The sequence below is a fragment of the Lontra canadensis genome, unplaced genomic scaffold (assembly GCF_010015895.1).
Source record: "Lontra canadensis isolate GAN:19392208 unplaced genomic scaffold, GSC_riverotter_1.0 scaffold210, whole genome shotgun sequence".
NCBI classification, from domain to species: domain Eukaryota; kingdom Metazoa; phylum Chordata; class Mammalia; order Carnivora; family Mustelidae; genus Lontra; species Lontra canadensis.
This window is the reverse complement of record NW_022631204.1, coordinates 178893-202454: the sequence shown is the minus strand read 5'-3', so window position 1 is coordinate 202454 and position 23562 is coordinate 178893. Positions and strand designations below refer to the sequence as shown.

The following is a 23562-nucleotide window of genomic DNA, read 5'->3' as shown; positions in this document are numbered from 1 at the left end:
GACAAGTACTTGACTTTGAGAAGTTTAACAGCTAAGAAGTTTAACAGCTATTTGGGAGAGATTACACATGTAAACAAGATAAATAATAATGAAACATGTCTATACTAAGTACCAAATGAGAATTATAGACAATAAATGCTTTGGAAATCAGAGGAGACATCAGTCTCCAAGGATGGTAACTGATAAAATTAGTGGGAAACGCATCGGGCTCTCTGCTCAGCAAGGAGCCTGCTTTCCTTCCTCTCTCTCTGCCTGCCTCTCTGCCTACCTGTGATCTCTGTCAAATAAATTTAAAAAAAAAAATTAGTGGGAAATACTGTGAAAGTAGGAGGTAGGACTGTTGACATTTCGAGTATCACACCCAGGGATCTTGATTTCATTGTATAAGAAGTAAAGAGCCATGGTTTTGATGAATCCACAGGAAAAAAAATCTGTAATAGGAGATGAAAGATAACTGAAGAATGGGGTTTTTTCCTTGTTGAGGCTTACGACTAAATAATTAGACCCTGGGGCGCCTGGGTGGCTCAGTGGGTTAAAGCTTCTGCCTTCGGCTCAAGTCATGATTCCAGGGTCCTGGGATTGAACCCTGCATTGGGCTCTCTGCGCGGCAGGGAGCCTGCTTCCTCCTTTCTCTCTGCTTGCCTCTCCGCCTACTTGTGATCTCTGTCTGTCAAATAAATAAATAAATAATCTTTTAAATAATTAGACCCTAATAAAACATCCCTGCATGTGTGTGTGTGTGTGTGTGTGTGTGTGTGTGTGTGTGTGTGTATAAAACGCAATACATGTAATCCATAACAATGTGCTGAACTGGAAATCATTTGGAATCAGCAGACTTGGACTCAAATGGTACTATTTACTAGGCAAGTAAAGTTACTATATAGCTTTAGGCAAGTTATTTAATCTGAGATTCAGATGATTTATTTAAAAGTAGAACAAAAATATCTTCTCCAGAGCATGGTCATAAGGATTAAATGAGATAATGTATGTAAATACAAAGCAAAAAAGCCCAGAGTCTAACATATGGTAGGTATACAATAATCATTAGCTCTTTTCCTTCAAAAGGTTATTTTAATATTAATTATGTAATTTAGATTAGACTCAAGCCAATAAATTTAGCTACTTGTTAATAGCTCAAGTAAAAGCCTTTCGGGGAAAGGTAACAGAAATAATGGCTAAAATTGAGTTTTGCAACTTTAATTTCACTTTTGTAGGTAATCTCTATCTCTGTTATTTCACCATTCTTGTTGCAATCAAACAAATACCAATGAAAAAAAAATAGTCACACCATGGCAGTCCCTTTCCCTCCCTCACACTTTATAGAATTTTGTACGGCAGTTTCCATAGGCCCCTGTTTTTCTTCTAACTAAACCTGTTATCTTGCCAAATACACCTACAGTTAATTTCAAGGAGAGTACTGTCAGGTAAATATCAATAGAAATATGGTATTCCTTTATTCCATCCTGTTATTGACTAGACAGAATACTGACAATATGATCAAACTGATGTGGTGACTTAATCTGGGGTCAAGAAACTGCACTGCCAGGGTGCCTGGATGGCTCAGTGGGTTAAGTGCCTGCCTTCGGCTTCAGTGGGATCGAGCCCCACATCAGGCTCCCTGCTCAGCGGAGAACCTGCTTCTCTCTCTCCCTCTGCCTACCGTTCCTCCTGCTTGTGCTCTGTCTCTTTCTGTCAGATAAATAAATAAAATCTTAAAAAAAAAAAAAGAAACTGCACTGCCCGAGTCAGAATCAAACCCAGTCTGTCACATTCAAATTTGATGCATACTTAGGCTCACACTAGGAGTTGGAAAGAATGTAATTTGGAGTGCAGAGCCCCCAAGAGGTGGAATTGTAAAGTTGCAGAACAAATACATAAATCTGTCATAATACCAGTCTCGTGATTTGTAGAAATAGAAGTTGACTAACATGGGAACAAGATTGCTATATGCAGCTTCTGAGCTGCTAATAAAATGTTTTTGCTTTTTTTCCCTCCCAATCCAAAACACAATAGCCCTACATTAATAGTGAATTCTGCCAAAAATAGTTACTAAAATGAGTACCTGAGCATCGGAGGGAGTGGGCCAGTTCTGTAGCCATAACTTGTATGATTAGACCAATTCGAAGTCGAAACATTTCGGCAAAGAGGCTAGGCTGAGTTCTCATATACATGGCTAGATATACCATTATTTCCTGTGCGTGGAATGAATATAGAAAAAGTTATGGTCCAGGTCTCACAAAGCGCATTTGGTAGTCTTTGGAAACTGCCAGATCAAATGAAAACAAAAATATCAATCACCATATTAGATGTCATAATTCTGCTCACCTGTGTAAGGATCGAGATGCTCATGTCCCCTTCACTGGCTTCATCTATCAGCTGAGTGAGCACTTCATAGGGCAGAGGTCTGAGGGAGAAGATGGTGAAGAAAGACAAAATTCTGTCACTGTTTAAGCTTCAGTACACAGAGAAAATAAAAAACCTCCTCCCAAGTCCAAGTCACTGCTTCAGTGTTTAATCGTTGTTGGTAGCATTTGGTTCATTCAGTCCTTAAAGTTCATTGCCTTCCCAAACCACTTTGGCCTCTGTCAACTCAGGAGAGCTCTCCTCTTTCCTCTCTAAAGCTGGATTGCCTTTCTTCTTCAAACTTTTATTTAAAAATCACCCACGAGGTCTTTCCAGATCAGTCTTTCATGGTTAATTCTTAACATATGACAAGTAACCATTATGGCCAGAAAGTAATAAACTAAATTTAAGCTTTGCCTTTTGGAAACCATTTTGTTATTTTATGATCATACCTTAGTTATATTGATTTTATAGTTTCATCAGTTTACACACACACACACACACACACACACATACACAGAAATAAGCATACCTCTTCCCACACTTCTGACCCTCCTTTGATACTAATCACTCTGGAGGAATGGGGCATGGACAATGCCATCTTCTTTTGGATTGCCACAGTAGTGGCAAAAATTGATCTGATTTGTGATAAAAAGATTCTGTTTGCTGAGAGTAAGGTATTATGGGTTGAATGTGTGCTGTCAAAGTTCATATATTGAAATCCTAGCCTAGAGTCCCTCAGAGTGTGACCTTATTTGGAGATGAGGTTTTTACAGAGGTAATTAAGTTCGAGTAAGGTCATTGATTGGGCCCTAATCCTTTATGCCTGGTGTTCTTATATAAAAATTTGGGAAATCTGGACACAAAGACACATATAGAGGGAAGAATTGTGAAGAGACGTAAGGAGAAAACAGCTATCTATAAGTCAAAGAGAGAGGCCTGGAAGAAAGTCTAGAGTATAGCAGATATTTTGTGGATGCTAATTCTAGTTGCCTGCCCTGTTTTGGACTGCCTTTGGATGTAAGGCTCAGGAAAGCCAATAAGTAAAAAACAAGTACAAAAACAAAAACCATCACCACCACCACCGCCACCGGAAAAAAAAAAAACATAAAAAGCAAACTACATTTGCATAGTGCTCCTTGTGGATATACTCTTTCATTCACTCATGCCCTGTCATTATCAACATTCTCATGCCAAGTGTCTCTGACAGAAGCCCACAGATGTAGGCCATTATCATTCAGTAACAGATTAGGGAAAGAGAATTGTGGTCAGTTCACACAGCTCCTTAAAGTCTCAGAGAAACTTGATCGAACCCAACCAAAAACCATACTCACGCAGAGATGGTCTTCTCTCGAGGTTCTGGAGGGAGTCCTACTGTCAAATGCTTCTGGTGGGAGAGAAGGGCTGTGCAGGCCTAAGAAGAGAGAGCATAACAGCATTATCCTTCCCATACCACTTCAGCTTTCCATGACAATTACTCTCGGCCCACAGACATCTGCTTCCCCTTAATTTATTGAGACACCAAACCATCTTTCTCAGGAAATATATAGATCCGAAGAGAGAGATTTTTCAGAAGAAACAATGAGGTATTTTTATCTCCTAAGAGATAGGAAGTTTTATTCTACTGTAAATTCATTCTTTTTTTTTTAAAAGATTTTATTTATTTATTTGACAGACAGAGAGAGATCACAAGTAGGCGGAGAGGCAGGCAGAGAGAGAGGGGGAAGCAGGCTCCCTGCTGAGCAGAGAGCCCAATACGGGGCTCGATCCCAGGACCCTGAGATCATGACCCGAGCTGAAGGCAGAGGCTCAACCGGAGCCACCCGGTGCCCCACTGTAAATAAATTCTTTTTATTTTATTTTATTTTTTTTTAAAGATTTTATTTATTTATTTGACAGAGATCACAAGTAGGCAGAGAGGCAGGCAGAGAGAGAGGAGGAAGCAGGCTCCCCGCTGAGCAGAGAGCCCGATGTGGGGCTCGATCCCAGGACCCCGGGATCATGACCTGAGCCGAAGGCAGAGGCTTTAACCCACTGAGCCACCCAGGTGCCCCTGTAAATAAATTCTTAAGCTGTAGAATTCTTATCATTTATAACATCTTATCATTTATAAACTTCAGTATTGTGCACTTGACATTCACAGACAAAAAACTAATTGAGTATCAGGAAATTTATGCCAGAAAGACGTCTCAAATGATTAGATGTTGTGCTTGCCTTAAAAATCAAGTATGGGGAACTTGGCTGGCTCAGTCAGTTAAGCGACTGCCTTCAACTCAGGTCATGATCCTGGAGTCCTGGAATCGGGTCCCCGCATTGAGCTCCCTGCTTGGTGGAGAGTCTGCTTCTCCCTCTGACCCTCCCCCTTCTCATGCTCTCTCTCATTCTCTCTCAAATACATAAATAAAATCTTAAAAAAAATCAATTATGGAAACTGATTTTTAAAAAGCACCTCCATTTAGATTTGGTATCAATTCAAGCAGAATTTATAGTACCTCATCAAGTGCTTCCACCTTTTTCCTTAAGATTCCAGAGATGTGTCGGGTCAGGCCCCAGTGACGGATTTCTCCAACTCTGACATAGAGCTCAGTAAGCAGCTCTCGGACTGTCGTAGCCCCTTCATCATATAATTCAGGGTCCCAGTCAGGTCCTCTGGAATGTTAAAGAGAGACCTACATTAGTTTAAGTAAAGCTGCTGGCAACAATCATTTGTTTCAGTGTTATAACAGACACACCTGTTTTTTGATAGGTCTTCCTCGTTAGGCAATAAAAGTTATTTACTAGGAATCCTTGTAAATGTATGATTAATAGTTGCCCCTGAAACCCAAATACCTAGATGAGAACAAGTCTTAGTTTCAGGTGTGCTTTGACAAAACGCGTTCTTTTACTCTCTTCACAGGCTTTGACATAGCTGAAAACAAAGTCAAAGACTTATTTTAACTATTGAAAGTTCAGGAAGTATGCTACACTTAGGAAACTAATAGAGATTTAAGAAAAAGATGTGTGTTTATTTGTAAAGGATACATGTACATTATTCTTGTAAAGATTACTATAACACAAGTCAACTGTGAAGTATCATAAAATATATGTAAAGTGCTATGAAATTGAGAATTTAATTTACGATGAAGGTAGATTATTTATTAAACAATGTTAAGACAATCAAGTAGCCATCTGAAAAAGAAGCTGGATTCATGCCTTACACTGAACATCAGAATTCCAAGTATATCAAAGATTTAAGCGTAAAGGTACTAGAAAAAATTTGGGAGAACTACTTTATAACTCTGGGGGCAAGAGTACCGTTTAACTATAACCTATAAAAAGAAGCCATAAAAGAAAAAGTGATTTATATACATAAAAACAACAAAATACATATTGCAGAAAACCACTATAAGCAAAGTTGTCAGACAAACTACAAATAGAAAAATATTTACAATTCATAGGCCAATTTCCCTCATATAAAGAAATTCAACAGAGGCGCCTGAGTGGCTCAGTTGGTTAAGCGTCAGATTCTTGATTTTGGCTCAGGTCCTGATCTCTGGGTCATGAGGTAGAGCCCTGAATTGGGCTCCACACTCAGTGGGAGTCTCCTTCTTCTCTCTCCCTCTCCTTCTGCCCCTCACCCCGCTCATGATCTCTCTCTCTGAAAGAAAGAAAGAACTGCAACAAATAGATAATAAAAAAAGAAAAGACAGATAAGAAAATATGGTCAAATACTCATGGATTTATTTTTTTTTATCATGACCTGAGCTGAAGGCAGCTGCTTACCTGACTGGGCCACCCAGATGCCCTAATACTGATGAATTTTAAATATAGAGAGGTGTCTGATCACACACATAGTAAGAAAAAAATCAAAATTTACACCAAGATAACACTTTTAAAGTCTATCATGTTGTCAAAAAACCCCAAATTTGATAACACTGCATTGGTAAGGCTTTGGGAAAGTAGGTACTCTCAATATCTTGCTGGTGGGAGTGAAAATTGGGATACTCTCCCTGGAGAGGTATTTGAAAATATGTATTAATATTAAAAATCTATATTCTAAAAAATATATATTCTTTGATCTAGGAATTTTAATTCTGGCATATCTGTAGGATAGACTCCACACATGAGAAATGATACACACAGTGAGGATATTTGCTATAGCATTGTCTGGGATAGTGAATCATGGGAAACAATCCAAATGTCCCTCAGTAGGAGACTGGTTAAATTATGGTATGGTCACAAACAATGGAAGCTGTGGAACTATTAAGAAAATATGATGTAGGTCTAGATTGTGACAGATTTTATGTTTTAACATGACTCCAATAATGTTCCATCTAACATGCTCTTCTTACAGTGTGACTTTTATAGTCTTCCCGTGAAGAGGGTGGGTCTGCGTTCTCTCCCCTTCAACACAGACATGCTTGTGGCTAAGTTGAAAGTGGTGCTGTATGATTTCTGAGGCTAGGTCATAAACAGTAAGGCAGCTTCCACTTGGTCCTTTGATGGGTCACATACTCTTGGAACCTAGACATCAGACTGTGAGGAAGTAGAGAGACGTAAGGGGGAGGTCGTTTGTAGGTGTTCTGGGTGACAGCCCCAGGTGAGGTGCCAGTCAATAACCAGTATGAACCCCTAGATATATGAGTGGACAACCTCATGGTGACTTCAGCCCCAGATGCTGTCGGACCACAGCTGAATGAGATCCCACATGACAACTGCCTAGTTGAGCTTGGACAAGCTCCAGAGCTGTGACAGATCATTTAAACACTTTTTGCTTGTATTATCTTAGCCACTGAGTTTTGGGGTTATTTGTTAAGCAGTCACAGATAAATGGAATATATATGTAATGAATTTCATGAAAAATAGTTTTAGGGAAAAAAAAGCAAGGTACAGAACAGTGCATATACTATGCTTCCATTTGGTGAAACAGGTATGAAATTATATGCATATATGCTTTATTTACCTACATATGCATAAGTTGTCCCTGGATGGATATACAAACAACCAATAACAATGACGGCCTATGAGCTGGGGAACCAGATATCTGGGGACCAGAGGTAGGAAAAAGACTTTTTATCTTCTCCCTGTATCCTTTTGCACTTCAAAAAGTTTGAGCCATGATAATGTAATATCTATTCAATATATTAAATTATAGGAAACATGTACTATATAACATATTTACTATGCTAAATATATTAAAATAATAAATATGAATTTAATATATTAAATATATTTTTAAAAACATGAAATACAAAGTACCAGAGGAAGAGTCAACAATGGATTAAAAAAACAGTGAATGAAAGTTTGAAGAGTAACAGGATATTTACAGTTCCAAAGTATATCTCCACACAATACTTTTTAATTACAAAATGCAACATAAAGATTTTACAGTGGAGGAATGTGGACGATACTACCCTCACCGAGTGATAAAACCAGCAATGGGACTCATCGACACCATGTGCCCTCCTGATATGATACACTGAGAAGAACTCAGCATGACTTCAGTGGTATTCCTGCCCAAAATGCATAACCTGAATTTAATTATGAGCAAACTCCAAATGAACCAAAATTTAGGGACATTCTATAAAAAATAATTCATCCGTGTGCTTCACAAATGCCCCTAATATGAAAAATAAAGACTCAAGAACTGTTCCAGATTAAAGGGGACTGGGGACACATGAGAATTGAATGAGATGCATAACTTATATTTTCTTTTGCTGTAAAGACATTCCTGGGACAACTGGCAAATACAGTCTATAGGTTAGATAGTACCATTTTTTAAAAAAAGATTTTATTTATTTACTTGTCAGAAAGAGAGAGAGAGTGCACACAAGCAGGGGGGTGGCAGGCAAAGGGAGAAGCAGGTTCCCTATTGAGCAAGGAGCCCATTGTGGGGCTCGATCCAAGAACCCTGAGATTATGACCCAAGCCAAAGGCAGATGCTTAACCAACTGAGCCATCTAGGCATCCTGATGATAGTATTGTTTAAACATTAATTTCTTTTTCTTTTTTTAATAAAAAATTCTTTTTTTAAAAAAGATTTATTTGACATAGAGAGAGATTACAAGCTGGCAGAGAGGCAGGCAGAGAGAGGGAGACGCAGGCTCCCTGCTGAGCAGAAAGCCCGATGCGGGCCTCGATCCCAGGACCCTGAGATCACGACCCGAGCTGGCAGAGGCTCAACTCACTGAGCCACCCAGGTGCCCTCTTTTTCTTTAAAAAAAAAAAAAAAGATTTTATTTATTCAGAGAGTACAAGAGTGGGGGGAGGGCCAGAGGGAGAGAGAGAGAATCTCAAGACTCTGTGCTAAGCAGGGAGCCCAACGTGGGGCTCCATCCCAGGACCCTGAGATCATGATTTGAGCTGAAATCATGAGTTGGACACTTAACCAAATGCACCACCCAGGAGCCCCTAATTTTCTGATTTGTACTATGCTTATGTAAGAGAATTCCTAGTCTTTAGGAAATACACAATAACCACTCAAATTCTTAGGGGTAGAAGGGGATCATGTCTGCCACTTACTCTCAAATGATACAGAAAAACATATATCTATATCTATATCTATATCTATATCTATATCTATATCTATATATGATGACAGAGAGAATGAGAGAGAGAGAGATTAAACCTGAGGAATCTGGGTGAAGGATATCCATAAATTTTTTTTGTACTATCCCTACAACTTTTCTCTAAGTTTGAAATGGTCAAAATAAAAATAGATAAATGAATAATATTAAAGTACATGCTTTGAGATCTCATAATCAAGGATGAATCTTTTTATTGCTAGAGATCAGAGAAAGCTTTCCGGAGATGACAGATGAACTAGGCCTTGATGGACAGCTAGAATTCCAACAAGGAGAGATGGGGTGTGGTAAAGGAAAGAAGTCCAGGCAGAGGGAAGAACATGACCCAAGGTGTGAAAAGAAATCTTGTATGGTCTGTGTTTTGGATATGACAAACAGTGGGCTATTTTGGTGAAAGTATTCACATTGTGAGGGGGGAACAATGGTAGATAAAGGTTGAAAATGGGATCATAGAGGATGTATATTTGGCCACTGATTCCCAATGGTAGTGGCGATATTGCAGGGAGAGGCAGGAGATTAAGAGGAGTTGAAGATGTCAACACAATATCAAGTCTGGGTGACTAAAAGAATGTTGATACTATGAACAGGGTCAGGGAGCAGTAGGTTTCTAACCAAGACAGTGAAGTGGAGTTTAGTTTAGACATGCTGAGTAAGAAGACATATATAAATTCCAAGTAGAATTAAGGACATAAAAATTGCTTTTTTTAGAAAATTTTATTTATTTATTTATTTGAGAGAGAGCGAGAGCAAGCACACAGTGGGAGGGCAGAGGAAGAGGGAGAAGCAGACTCCCTGCTGAGTAGAGAGCCCCATGCAATGTGGGGCTTGATTCCCCCAGGCCTCTGAGATCATGACCTGAGTGGAAGGCAGTTGCTTAACCGACTGAGCCACCCAGGTGCCCTGACATAGAAATTTCTTTAAAAATTATTAAAGGTATTTAAAATATTTTTAAAATTCTGGGTGGGGGGGAATGCATGAAAAGAAATCCAAAAGCCAAAAAGGAAAAGTCTGACAGATTTGATGATATAAAAAGTAAACCTCTGCATAGAGAAATGTATATAAGTAATTAGCAAATTAATTGGAAAAAAATATCTGCAGCAAGGATAACAAACAAAATAGTGATATCTAATATCAATAAGAAAAATATAAATAACTCAATAGAGAACAAAGAAAGGTTATAAACAGACAATTTGCCGAAGGAATGCTAATCAACAGAGATAGGAAACCCCACCTCCCCACTTCCACTCTTAAATCCATGAGGAATATTGGGCAGAATTCCAAGTGTATTAAAACCCATGCAGCACATCTATACAATCTACTCAGGTGGTTTGACATTACCTGGAGTACTAGTTTTAAAGAGACTGCAGGTTCAATCAGATGTTATGGTGAAGTTAGTAATACAGGATTAGATGAAGAAAACCCACGTTACGAACAGAAGAGCTGGCAGTCAACCGTGGATGATCTGACTTGGTGGGGAAGTAGAAGCTTCTCAGGTACAACTCCCTTTGTTTGCCGGTATCAACTACCTAACTGAATCTTCAGTTTTCATTCAAGCTACAGTCATTCTGTCCTCACCCCTTATCTCGTTTTACCTTCTCTATCTTTTCATTATTTTCCATTTAGCCTTGTGCCTGGCACATAAGAAGCACTCAACAGGTATTTGTTGAAAAGATGTGCCTCACCCTAAAGGAAGAACAAAAGAAGCAGAGGTATCAAAATAATAAGACCCCGTGTCATTTTTTTGGGCAGTAGCACGTAATAAGGTTTATTGGGTGGCACTTAGGGTTGTATGAGAAGGGAAGTCCCTCACAGCAGGAAACTGTCCAGAGGCTTAGCTAGAGCACCAGCTCTACCTTCCAGAAGGGGTGGAGGGCAAGGAAACTCCCAGAGGAGAGGGGAAGAGGAAGTTACACATCTAGGTGATGTCCTTCAGTAGCACTGTTGGGGATTCTCTAGGGTAGAGAGCCGTGGTTTGGGGTATTTGTGGCCCTGGGCTTAACTCTTATGGCAGATGTGGAGTAGGTTTCAAGGAGTGTGAAGAGCAGGCAGGCCCTGAATGGCTAAAAATACGTTTGGGCTGGTTTTGATACAATTGGTTGTGCAAAAATTTGATTCTGGGGCTGGTGGGCTTTTCAGATGTCTTTTTCACTTACTCATTAACCACCAGGATCTGATGGAAGCAGCATGGGCTCTGGAGTCAGACAAATCCAGGGGACTTCATTATAGCCTAGAGGGCCTCAAAGTCCCAGATCCCTACCTAGTCTTCTTTGACACCACCCTGGCAGTAGGGGAAGGTAGAGGAGGCAAGTCAGTGCTGCAGATTTTTCTATGGTAGGAGTGGTTATTGTCTAAAAGTTGTCTGTCTTGCTAGTCTGCCCTTTCCTGGTCCTTTGTCTAGAAAGAACAGGTTTTTCTGAAGGCTCCAGTCATCTGTGCCCATTGGCGTTTTCAGGGTGCTGGCTTCTCCAGCATCTGATGCAGTATATATGAGGTGACAAAAAAAAAAAAAAAAACCTGGGTACATTACCACCTTGTCAATCCTCAGAGCCTGAGATCCTTAACCAGTCTTCTTTCTTCTTTCTACCTTTTAACACCTCGTTATGTTTGTTTTCTAAATAATGTCCTCTTGTACTTAGCAGAAGGAACAGAGAGAGATGCATGTATTCTATCTTGTCTGGAACCAGAAGTCCCATTGTGGTTATGTTTTTAAGAGCTTCACTGACTTTTAGAAATAATACTGAAATATTTAGGAATGAAATGATAAAGCATCTGGTCTCTTTTTCAAAATAATCTGGGAGAAAGAGAGAATATAGATGGGACAAGATTAACCATGTGTTTATCATTGTTCAGGCTGGGTGATGTGGCCCCAAGGGTTCATTATGCTATTCTCTCTATTTTTATAGAAATTTAGACGTTTCTGTCCTAGAAAGTAAAAAAGAAAAGTTACTCTCTCTCCTCTGTGGAGGCTGGGATTGAGGAGAACAAGGCTGAAATAGGAAGACTTGTTAGAAAACCATAGCAATAGTCCTGGTGAGAGACACAGACGTGAGTGAAGGTAGCCGTGCTAGCGATGCAGAAGATAAATACTTAGAGGAAAAACTGAATAGCCTTGGTGCTTAACTGGATATGGGGCGAAGCTTGCTGATTAGGTAGGTGTTGATTTCAACCACAAGGATGCAGAATTTCAGAACGTGACTCCACTTTTAATGTTTGACTGCTGACTGCTTACAAGTCCTACTACCCCTCTTTCCCTTCCAGCCTACACCTGGGCAAGATGTCAGGGAAATCCAAGGGTTCTGTCCTTTGGTGCTGGTAAGAACCTTTTCCCCAGCCTCACCTCCTAATCATAATAAAAGCCCAACACAGTCTCCTTTCCCTGCTCACTTATCTTTTTTTTTTTTTTTTTAACCAACCTGGGAATCTGTTCCAGTCTTCCAAGAAGTCTCATTATGTGAGTAATAAACATTTTACACTCTTTTGGTACATGGTTGGTATCATCAGTCTCAATATCCAAACCAAATTTAGGGGAGGGGAGCCCATCCTGCTTCTTCAAGTTGATGACTCCATTAATAAATGAGGAAGTTCAGGTTATATTTGGAGGGGAAGTGAGGGATAGGAGGGAGTTCAATTTGGGCATACTGAGTTTGAGGTACTTATGTATAATGTACCTAGCAGGGTTCTGGACACATAGCAAATTACTCAGAAATGCTAGTTTATTGTTTTCTGTAAGCCTCTGTGTTCATACTCCTTTTGAGTTAAGAATTTATTTATCTTTGGATTTTTACCAAATAACAGAGGCTTGAAATAACCATAAATAACATAACAGTTATTGGTCACCTACTATGTAACAGGCATTGTATCAGAGACTTTGCAGATATTGTATCTTGCTTAATCTTTACAACAGTTCTATGAGGTTGGTATAATCCAAATTTTATAAACGAGAACAACTGAGGCTTGAGGTTACACAGTGTGTAGGTTGCAAAATTCAAATCCAGACACTCCAAAGTTGAGTTGTATTTACTATATTTTACTTCCTCTCCACGTGGACATGAAAGGAGACAGAATATTTATCACTTACTTCAGAGTATACAACATGTAAAGGATATCAGCTTGTTCCTGTAAGCTGGAGGTCTCCTTCAACTGTAAAACCAGTGCCTTGAAGTCCACCTCCCCGGACTGGTCTCTGGGAAGATGCATTTCTACACGAACAGAGGGAACCTTTAGTTTGAGAAACGATAAAAAGAAAAAAAAATTAAGTCCACAAGTGCCCAACTTAAATAATGCCCTAGAGTATTGATCTTTTCACCTCTAAACCTTTTCCATAAGAATTCCCTAAATTTTGATGAGAAGTAAAACAAAAACAATGAAACCTTCAAAATGAATGATGTAGCAATTCAGTTTTCTCACAGCCTGGCTAGAAAAGGTTGCTAGAGGGGAGTGGAATTGGGGGATGGGGTAACTGGGTGATGGGCATTCAGGAGGACATGTGATGTAATGAGCATTGGGTGTTATATAAGACCCCGGAACAAATAATACAGTATATGTTAATTAATTGAATTTAAAATAAAAACAAAAAGAAAGTGAAATAAAAAGGAGTATACTTTCACCAGGGTAGCATTTTGCCTACCACCAGTTACCAGCAGAAACCATAATGGCTTGTTCTGTTATTCACCATATAGATGGCAGTTTTGTGAATGGCTGACAGAAAAAAATCTCATGTGCAAGTTTACCTGGTCCTCTCGTGGGCAATGAGGCAAGTCAAGTAAGTTGAATGAAGGACGGGAGGCCTGAAATATCTTTGTAGGAAGATACATGTGAACATCTGCAAGAGGTTGACATTTATGGGAAAGGTTAGATAACTTAGGAGACTAAAAAGATAATTCACAGTTATATGCAACTGATAACTTATTGAACACTACACCTGAAACACATGATGTACTATCAGTCGGCTAACTGAACTCAAATAAAAACAATTCACAGTTCCCCTCAAAATGAAGTTGCACAGGAGTTGTTCTCTATAGAACAAGAGTGAGAAATTTATCATTTCTTGCTAATGTCACAGAAAAGAAATATGAATATCAGATACTTTAAAGATTGTTCAATCAAACATACTTTCAGTGGAATGCCTAGAACTGTAGCATCAAATGGCCATTTAAGATATTAAAGCCTATGAATGTAATCAATATCACAATGGTGCTATTGCTGATACTTTGATAGAATACCACATGTAACAGAAAGAACCCAATTCTGTTTTCTATTTTCTGGACTGCCTTGGGAAAATATCTGGCTGTCAGCAGTTGGGTTTTCTTGAGAATAGATAAATGGATGATCCTATGTAGGGAGTCAGAAAATGTAGTGGCCGACCTACTTTGAGATATTCCAAATATTTTTATTTATAGTCCAAATACTTACCATAACCTCAAAGGAGAGACTGTCTTGTCACTTTCACCATGTTACAGATACAGAATGAGGGATATAGAGCTCAAAATACTGTTCAAGCAAGTAAGTAGCAGAGCCAGGATTTAAGCTCAAGTTTCCCGATTCACAATCTAGAAGTATAATTTAATAACGCTGATGTCTTCACATAAGCCCTTTGTCAAGGCAGCATCCTTAAAGGGTATGCTGAGCTCTTCCCTGTTCTCAATGTTAAATGATTCATGTTTAATATCTGTGGTTAGTAATGGTCAATCAAGTTTTAGACAGCAAGAACATGCGTCTCAATCATTCTCATCATCTGTAAAATGTTACCATTTAGGTCCTCTTGGTGTGGCCAAGGAGCCCGTCTTCCCTTCATATGCAGCTACCATAGAGGCACTGACTACTCTTAGGAACCATGACTACTCCTAGCCTAGCAGTGTGTAGTAGAAGACACCCTTCATTGCCAATACCTACCAAAAGGGGGGCAGTGGTCACGGGGAGGACAATGACAGAGTTGTTGAGGAATGAGTACTGTAGTTGAGAAACACAGCTCTACACTGCTGGAACAACTGACTGTAAATATCACAGCTGACCTAAGGGAACCAGATGCAGCTTACTTAAGGGAGAGTATTTCCCTCTTCGTTACAAGGTTAGCTTGTAATAGTTTGCAGTGCTTTCTCTTTAAATAAAAGTGCTTCCGAAGGAGTAACTTTCCCAAAGGAAACACCTTCTTCCATCATTTAACACAGATGTTAAAATGCTCCATGTCTCTTGTTCTGGCTGCTTTTCATGGTGTAGTGGTTAAATCAGGCCGCATAGCACTATCTATAGCAAAATTACAACCAATTCACTAACTTTCCAAATATTTGAGTGCCTGACATGTTCCTTCTGTCTGAGATGCTGAGGATAAAGCACTGAACAATACAGAACTTCTGCTTACACTGTAATACACACCCCACCCCCATCCTGGGCTGCACGTCAATCCTGTGCCTGACTCCAGTGAGTCATGGCATTACTCACTCTGTACATGCAGCTCCTTGGCCTTGGTCACCAAGGACATTAAATCGCAGGTTGTTTGCACAGCAGCTCGGAACAGATCTAGCCCTCCCTTCTGTGAGGTAGGGGCTACTTTAGCATGGGGAGCAGTGTGCGCCAAAAGGTGATCTAAATAACGAGCAACTTCATCACCACAGCGAGCTGCAAGGTTAGTGGGGGTAGGGGGAAGAGAAAAAAATGAACATTTTAGTTACTTCACAATCTGCCCCACCAACTAGAATGTTCAGCTCCTGTGCCCATGACACAGCACCGGAAGTAGGTTGTTTTAGATCGCGGCGGGGGTCAAGGTTGTGATTACTGTACAGTCTTGCAGCTTTACCTTTTAGAAATTAGGGCCATTTACGAGGACCTACCTGTTCTTCAACTTTGCTGTCACAATATTAGGGCCCTTGAAAGCAGTATGAGCTTATTATAGGACAGGTAGAGCAAAGATTTCACAGTCTGCGCCTGTACATGTGATGGGGCTGGTGGTGGCAGCAGTGGTGGCAGAAGAGCAGAATAGGGCCCTTGGAGTCTCACTGGTAGGAGGAGACTTTGGTGAGCAAAGGCAAAAATTTTCCACTAAACACTGAACCTAGCTAAAAACAGACAAATCCCATAAATGGAGGCTACAGTTGCTGACGAAAAGAACAATCTCTGTGTGACCTTGGTGTCAAAAGGATTACTGGCCACACACTGGTCCTTTTCATTACCGTATTCATTTATTCACCAACTATTTATTGTCCACAGTGTACTGGGGGGTATATAGGTGCTGAGGTTTCAGTGGTGAAGAAGATAGATATGTTCCCTATCCTCTTGGACTCTCACACTCCCATATACCTCCTGTAACATTCTCTTCTCATGGATCCTAATATTTCAGATTGTACAGGAGCATTCACGACATTAATAGCTGGAAAAGCACAGTGTCTGGATTACTACTAAAGTCTGTGAGGCCAATTATGCCTCATATTTTTTGATCATCTTCAGTGATCTCTCCAGATGTTTTTCTGTGTTCTGATGTGATTTAAAAAAATTATCTATTTATTTGATAGAGAGAGCATGAGAAGGGGGCAGGTCAGAGGGGGAAGGAGACTCCCTGCTAAGTGGGGAGCCTGATGCGGGTCTTGATCCTGGGACTCCAGGATCGTGACCTGAGCCAAAGGCAGACACCTAATGAACTGAGCCACCCAGGGGCTCCTGTTTTGATGTGATTAATGGAAACTAGCAAAGCTGTAATAATGGAACTCATTCTTAGTGAAATCCTAATGACAATTAGTATAACCTTGAACAATATAGATACTTGAGTGGAGGATTATGAATAATATGGAGAGAAGTGTTCTTGGTATGGCAGGGCTGGCAAGCAATAAGCGCAGCCATTGTGAGACCCCTGATGAGTAAAACCAGAGAGGAGAAAGTGACTCTGAATGCATAACATCAAATATAGTAATACATATCATTACAAAGATAACATTTTAGAAAGTAATCTAAAAGAATGAGTGCTACAGATGAAAGTCACAACCACCCATAGAATAGCAAACAATATGATTATTCTGGTCTGCTTTTCAAAATATTTGTTTATGCCAAGATGGATATCTTAGATATTTGGTAATTATTAATAACAGGAAATAACTTTGAATTTAATGTATTTTTCCAGTGAAGAGATTCATGGTTTTCTATCTTACAGAAACAAATGCAGAGTGAATTAAATGGTACTTAGGTGAGTAAATGCTGAGCCCAAAAAAGAAAATCATCCTCTGACTGATAATGTGTTGGTTTATTGTATATGAGATAATGCTTGCCACCTCACTAAGGAAAGCCAATTCATTTTTTTCTTTTCTCTAACATTCCACTCTCAAGATAAAGAAATTTTCTGCCTTAAGAAACAGGCTAACAGGCAAATACCCAGACAATGAAAGCAGGCAAACCATATTTTAGATAGCTAGAAGAATTTGCTCCTATTGGCCCTTCTCTCTTTGGGATTCAAACAATGTAATTCTTGCCTTGCTTAGGTTAGTGTTTTAAAACTTTAGGGTGTTTCTCAGCCACTTTAAATATATGTCCTTATGATGTTTTCTCACTATATCATCCTTGTATTCTTAGTAATCAATTAGATTGGTTGTGTTTTATTTGTCTAGTTTGCAATATGAAAGCAATAGGCACACTGAATAGGCTTTTTCAAACTAAGCAGACCTCTCTAGAGATTCCCATCAGCCCTGGTAACATTATATATAAAAAGCACTCTAACTGAGTTTCTTAATTTTATGCTTTTAAATGACAAAAAGCAGTACTGTATACGTATAGTTCTCCTACTACATACCTGATTAAAATCTCTCACTCCCCACTGCTTCCTCTCATTTTGAAATCACCAGCCATTTCATATACCCAGCACAGAAATCTTCCCTGAACTTAGTAAGAGATAGTCAAACTCCATACTCCACAATCACCACAGGGATATTAGACCAGAAACCAAAGGTAAGTAGAAGGATGAAAAGTGAAGCCAAATAAAAGTAGAAATCTAGGTGTATTAAATAGGAGTGAGACTTCTGGCAGTGAGAAATATTAAGGAGGATGCTCAACACTACTTTGTAATCTTGCCCAGCAAGGCCATTGCCTTTATGATGCTCCCTTACCATTATGGGGTGAATCATAGTCATTCATCCAGTCGCCAGAGTCCAGCTCATTGTAGTTATCATCATAATCTTCACTGTACAGCTTACCCTCGGGTCCAGGATCCATGAAGCTCAAATGTGTGCAGCAAGATGTTGTTAAAAACTCTGACAATTTACCTGTTTGAATTCTGACAATTACAGGACAAAGAGAAAACAGAAAATCAGAGGAAATAATCTTAAAACAACACGTTTCAGTGAGAAAAGGGATACCTAGAATGTTTTTGGTTGGGGGACTGCTAATGCTTTTATATATTAGTATAAATTTTGTAAATATAAAATTTTATGCACTCCTCGGCATGGTATAGTATAGGCTGGGATGCTGTGTTAATGAAGACCACAGTTATGGGTTCACAATCTACCAGCAGATCAGTTTTGCTTTCCTTCACTTCCATATACTATGCTGTTAACTATGTTAAATGTCTGGCCAGAATCTCCATTAGCTGCAGAGAAGCTGGGACAGAAGGAAGAGAAATCATCACAAATCCATCACATCATTTAAAAAAAATACTCAAAGATCATTTTGAAATTGAAAGATGATATTTGAAAATCTTATGAATTATAGAGGATTGTAGGCTATATCCTCCCCTACTTAAAAAACTGATTGCAAAACCCAAAGTGTAAGTTAATAATACCGATTTTCTCAAGAACACAGTCTGGCACTGGGTGGAGAACATTATTGCTATGGCTGTCACCAACATCCTGTATCTATTCAGGACAAAATCAACTAAGGAATCTAGCACAAGGACTAAGTCTGGTCGTTTTCTCAAAGGAAGGAGCATTGTCCTCCTCTCCATGAAGAGGAGTACTGCACTTCCCACTTCCTTTCACACACTGGAGGGGCTGTCCTTCTGCCTTCAGCAAGGCAAGCCAAGGGTCGCTGTTCAAGCAAAAAACCCACTGAAAGCAGAATTGGTGGACAGACTTAATAAAGGCCATTATTCAAAACAGATGTGAAAAAGAAGAAAAAGAAGCCAGCTTGAACGGGTTCCCAAAGGCCAGACCTTGGATAATTTGAACACTGAAATAAACAATGACAGAAATGGAGCATAGAATATTGAATAAAATCAGAATCCACGAATCTATGCTACACTAAAACTACAAAATAAAAGGGGATATTCTAACACATATATATGCACAGGATGATAGAGACACAGAATCATCACTTTAAAACCCCATTAGTAATAATGGATTCACCAATGGAAGATAAAACTGGGTAAAGACTATCATAGAAAGGATAGGGAGAAACCTACCAGATACCACTTTAACCAAATTGAAAGACATTCTGCATTATAATTGACCTTTCTTTTTCAAAACTGTGTTGAAAACTGTCATGAAAGATTCACAAAAGCCTGGGGAACTGTTCTAGATTAAAAGACATCAAGGAGATATAATAACCAAACGCCAATGTGTGATTTTTGATTGGGTCTCAGAATGGGGAAAAAAGGCTATGGAAAAAATATTGGGAAAATTGGCTAACTGTGAATGTGGACTCTAGGTAATAAGAGTAATTTATCAATATTAAATTTTGTGAGTATGATGATTATATTGTAGCTATATGTGAAAATATCCTTGTCCTCATAAGACAAACTGAAGTGTTTAGAGTTGAATAGTCATGATGCTTCTGGCTAAATCTCATACTTCAGCAATTAAAGTGTGTGCATGTGTGTATGTGTGTGTGTGTACATTTACATATCTGTATCTGTGAAGGGGGGAGAGTAGAGAAGGGAAGGGAGGGAGGAGTAAGAGGAGAGTACGGAAGAGGAGGGAGAGAATGCACAAGTGAGACAGATGTTAACAACACGTAAATCCTGAGGAAGGGTATATGGTGTTCAATACCATTCTTGCACATTTCTGCAAGCTTGAAATTTTTCATACTAAAAACTTAGAGAAAAGAGAAAAGAAAAGCAGCCAGAATTGAATAGTTCAGTAACTTTTTTGCTTTTGAAAGAATAAATTTTCCAGTCCACTGAATTTATGAGGTTTAGGCAAAGAACAGGATGGGAAACATTCTAAGCCTTCTCTATAACATTAAATTCCTTGATTTGATCTATCAAAAATGAGTTCTTCTAAACTCATAGGATGGGGCTATACTGCACAACTGATGAATAGCTGAACACTGCATCTGAAACTACTGATATACTATGTATTGGCTAATTGAATTTAAATAAATTAAAAAAGACACAGAGAAAGGCACCACAAGTCTACCATTACTATATCCAGCTTCCAAATTTCATTTCATTTCACTGAAAGGTGTGTAGAGGTTACTTACCTTGCTCCACCAAAGTAGCCATCTTGCATTTTTCGGAGTGCCGCTAGGATACTTGAATTCAAGCTGGTTCCATCTTCATCTTAAAATGAAGAGAATTTTATTTTCAAATTATGTTATGTTAATCTCCATATAGTAGTACATCATTAGTTTTTGATGTCGTGTTCCGTGAGTCACTGTTTGCAAATAACACCCAATGCTCCATGTGAAATGAAGAGAATTTTAGAACAATTTTTTTTCCAGTTTTAACTTTGAAATACGGGGAATATTTCAATTATTTCAAACCAACCTTCTGGTGGTAATGGTACAGATAAGATGCTCCTCATTGTGTGCCTTGTATTTCAACAACTGATCTGAGAGCTAACAACATGGTAGAATGGGCAAGTGGTGAGGGTGATTACCAACAGACAGAGTACCTCAAAGACTACTTAGCACAGTGACTGATGGCAGAATACTTAATGGTTACTGAAAGTTGACAATAATAACAATAACAATAACCATTTGTTTAATGTTAGATGCCAAGCCCTGTGTTAAACATTTTATATATTATCTCACGTAAACAGACTTGGTTTGTGTATGTGTGTAGGCATACAAAATAAAGAAGGCTAACAATTACCTGACTTTATGTGCAGGGGATCATACAATATCTACTCTTTTGTGATCCATTTTTTTCCTAACTTATCCTTTGTAAAAACTAAAAAAGATTCCATAGCAGACATTTAGACTGTTTTTGTATTATAAGCAACACTGTGATGAAGATCACTGTACTTACATCTTTATGCACCTATTCTGTATTTTCCTTAGGATACATTCTCATAAGTAAAACTGTTAGGACAAAGGGAACACTTACTAAAAATTGTATAGAGACTGTCAAAATTGCCCACTAAAAAAGTTGTGCCAGTTTTATTTCCACCACCGGTATAGAAAGCAGCTGTTTTCCCATATCTTTAATAATGATCTTTTAAATCTTTGTTTACCTGATACTTAAAAGATACTGTTTTTATTTTTTTATTTTACTACTAGTAAGATTGAGCATGTTTTCATGTATATACTGGCTATCTGTATTTCTTTTATGATTTGCCTGTTCATGTCCTTTTCCCTTGCTTCTATTGTTTATCTTTTTGTTAATTGACTTTCAAAGGCTCTTTATGTTTTGTGAATATCACCATTTTCTCTGGTATATGTATGGAAAATGCCTACTTTGTTATTTGTCTTTCAACCTCAAACACAGTTCATTTTTGTATAAAAGATTTATTTAAATTTTCATGTTTTGGGGGAATTTGCCAATTTTTTCCTTTTTTGTGTCTTGCAAAGCATAGTTTTCTTCAGCTCAAGATCACAAAAACATTCTCCCATATTTCCTTGTAATACTTTCAAAGGTTTATTTATTTATTTTTGCTTAGATTTTTAATCTATTTAGAATTTAATTTTGCATAAAATGTAAAGTAGCAGGCCTTAATGAATGATTTTCCCAAATGTATTTATTTATATATTTTTTCTCATGCTTTTATTTAGATTCCAGTTAGTTAACATACAGTGTTAATATTAATTTCAGGTATAGAATTTAGTGATTCAACACTTCCATACAATACCCAGTGCTCATCATGACAAGTGCCCTCCTTAATCCCTGTCACCTGGGTTAAATAAACCCAGCTCCCCACATCCCTCTGGTAATCATCAGTGTGTTCTCTACAGTTAAGAGTCTGTTTCTTGGATTGCTTCTCTCTCTCTCTCTTTTTCTCCCCTATGCTTGTTTGTTTTGTTTCTTATATTCCACATATGAGAGAAAAATAATATGGTATTTCTCTTTCTCTGACTTATTTCACATAGCATTATATTCTCTAGCACCAACCATGTCCTTGCAAATGCCAAGATTTCATTCTTTTTGATGACTGAGTAATATTCCTCTATCTATCTATCTATCTATCTATCCATATCTACTACAACTTCTTTATCCATTTATCAGCAGATAGATATTTGGGCTCTTTCCCTAATTTGGCTTTTATTGATAATGTTCTTTGGCCTCTATCTGGATTGTAACCTTTATCATTATTTTAATTAGAGTGGCTGTCTTCTCTCATCATTTTAAATTTTTTAAAAATCTGATTATTCTTATACATTTTCTCTTTCATATGAAATTTAGATTCAGTTTGTTCATAAAAATTTGAGTTCTTATTTTGATTTGGAATTGCACTGAATTGATAGATTAATAAGAATTGACATCCTCTCAATATTAACTGTTTCCATCTAGCAACATGGTATGTCTCTCTAGCAATTAAAATCTCCTTTAATGCTCTTCATTAGTTTCATAATTTTTCTCATGATTCTATGCATGTCTCTTATTAAGCTTATTCTTATATGATTTACTTTTCTAGAAAAGTTGTTAATTTAATCTGGATTTACAAAATTAAATTTGATATTCTCATAATTTATGATTTTTATAACCATTTTTCTATTTATTTGAAAAAATTGGTACACTTTGGAAATTTAGCGGCACAAGGTATATTAGCATAGCTTGAAGGACATTATACAGTTTTAAAAAAAGGAAATAGGGCAAAGTCCAAGATGCAGAGGAGTCGGTGATCTTAGTCTTGTCTGGTCCCAGGAATTCAGCTAGACAGCTATCAAATCATTCTGAACACCTGTGAATTCAACCAGAGATCTAAGAAAAGAATAGCTGCAACTCTACAAACAGAAAAGTGACCACTTTTCTGCAGGAATGACAAGACAGAAAAACTCACCTAAGAAAAGAGAACAAAAGGCAGTACTGACTGCCAGAGGCCTAATCAGTATGGACATAAGTAAGATGTTGGGACTAGAGTTCAGAGTAATTATTATAAAGATACTAGCTGGGCTTGAAAAAAGTATAGAAGACACTAGAGAATTCTTTTCTGGAGAAAAAGGAGGAATTAAAATCTAATCAAATTGAAATAAAAAAGGCTATTAATGGGATGCAATAAAAAATGGAGTCTCTAACTGCTAGGATGAGACAGAAGAGATAATTAGTAATATAGAAGATAAAATGATGGACAATAAGTAAGCTGAGAAGAAGAGAGAGAAAGAACTACTGGATCATAAGGGGAGAATCTGAGAGATAAGTGATACCATAAAGTGAAACAATATTAGAATAATTGGAATCCCAGAAGAGGCAAGAGAGACAGAGAGAGGCAGAAGGTACACTGGAGCACATTATAGCAGAGAATTTCCCTAATCTGGGGAAGGGAACAGGCATTCAAGTCCAGGAGGCACAGAGAACCCCCCTCAAAAT

The 23562-nt window shown here is 38.3% G+C and overlaps 1 protein-coding gene across 5 annotated transcripts in view; it reads right to left on the bottom strand.

Moving 5' to 3' along the window:
• Nucleotides 1-23562, bottom strand: part of PHKA1 (phosphorylase kinase regulatory subunit alpha 1) — a 130859-nt gene that overhangs the window by 13661 nt on the left and 93636 nt on the right. For 3 of the 5 annotated variants that reach the window (XM_032848841.1, XM_032848842.1, XM_032848843.1), the window contains exons 17-25: nt 20298-20376; nt 17990-18156; nt 15345-15521; nt 13637-13728; nt 12985-13124; nt 4836-4992; nt 3678-3757; nt 2326-2404; nt 2063-2192 (exon numbers count right to left, since the gene is read on the bottom strand). In XM_032848841.1, the coding sequence (XP_032704732.1) occupies nt 2063-2192; nt 2326-2404; nt 3678-3757; nt 4836-4992; nt 12985-13124; nt 13637-13728; nt 15345-15521; nt 17990-18156; nt 20298-20376 (1101 nt within the window). The remainder of the gene's footprint in view (nt 1-2062; nt 2193-2325; nt 2405-3677; nt 3758-4835; nt 4993-12984; nt 13125-13636; nt 13729-15344; nt 15522-17989; nt 18157-20297; nt 20377-23562) is intronic. The other 2 variants (XM_032848844.1, XM_032848845.1) reach the window with 1 other exon arrangement.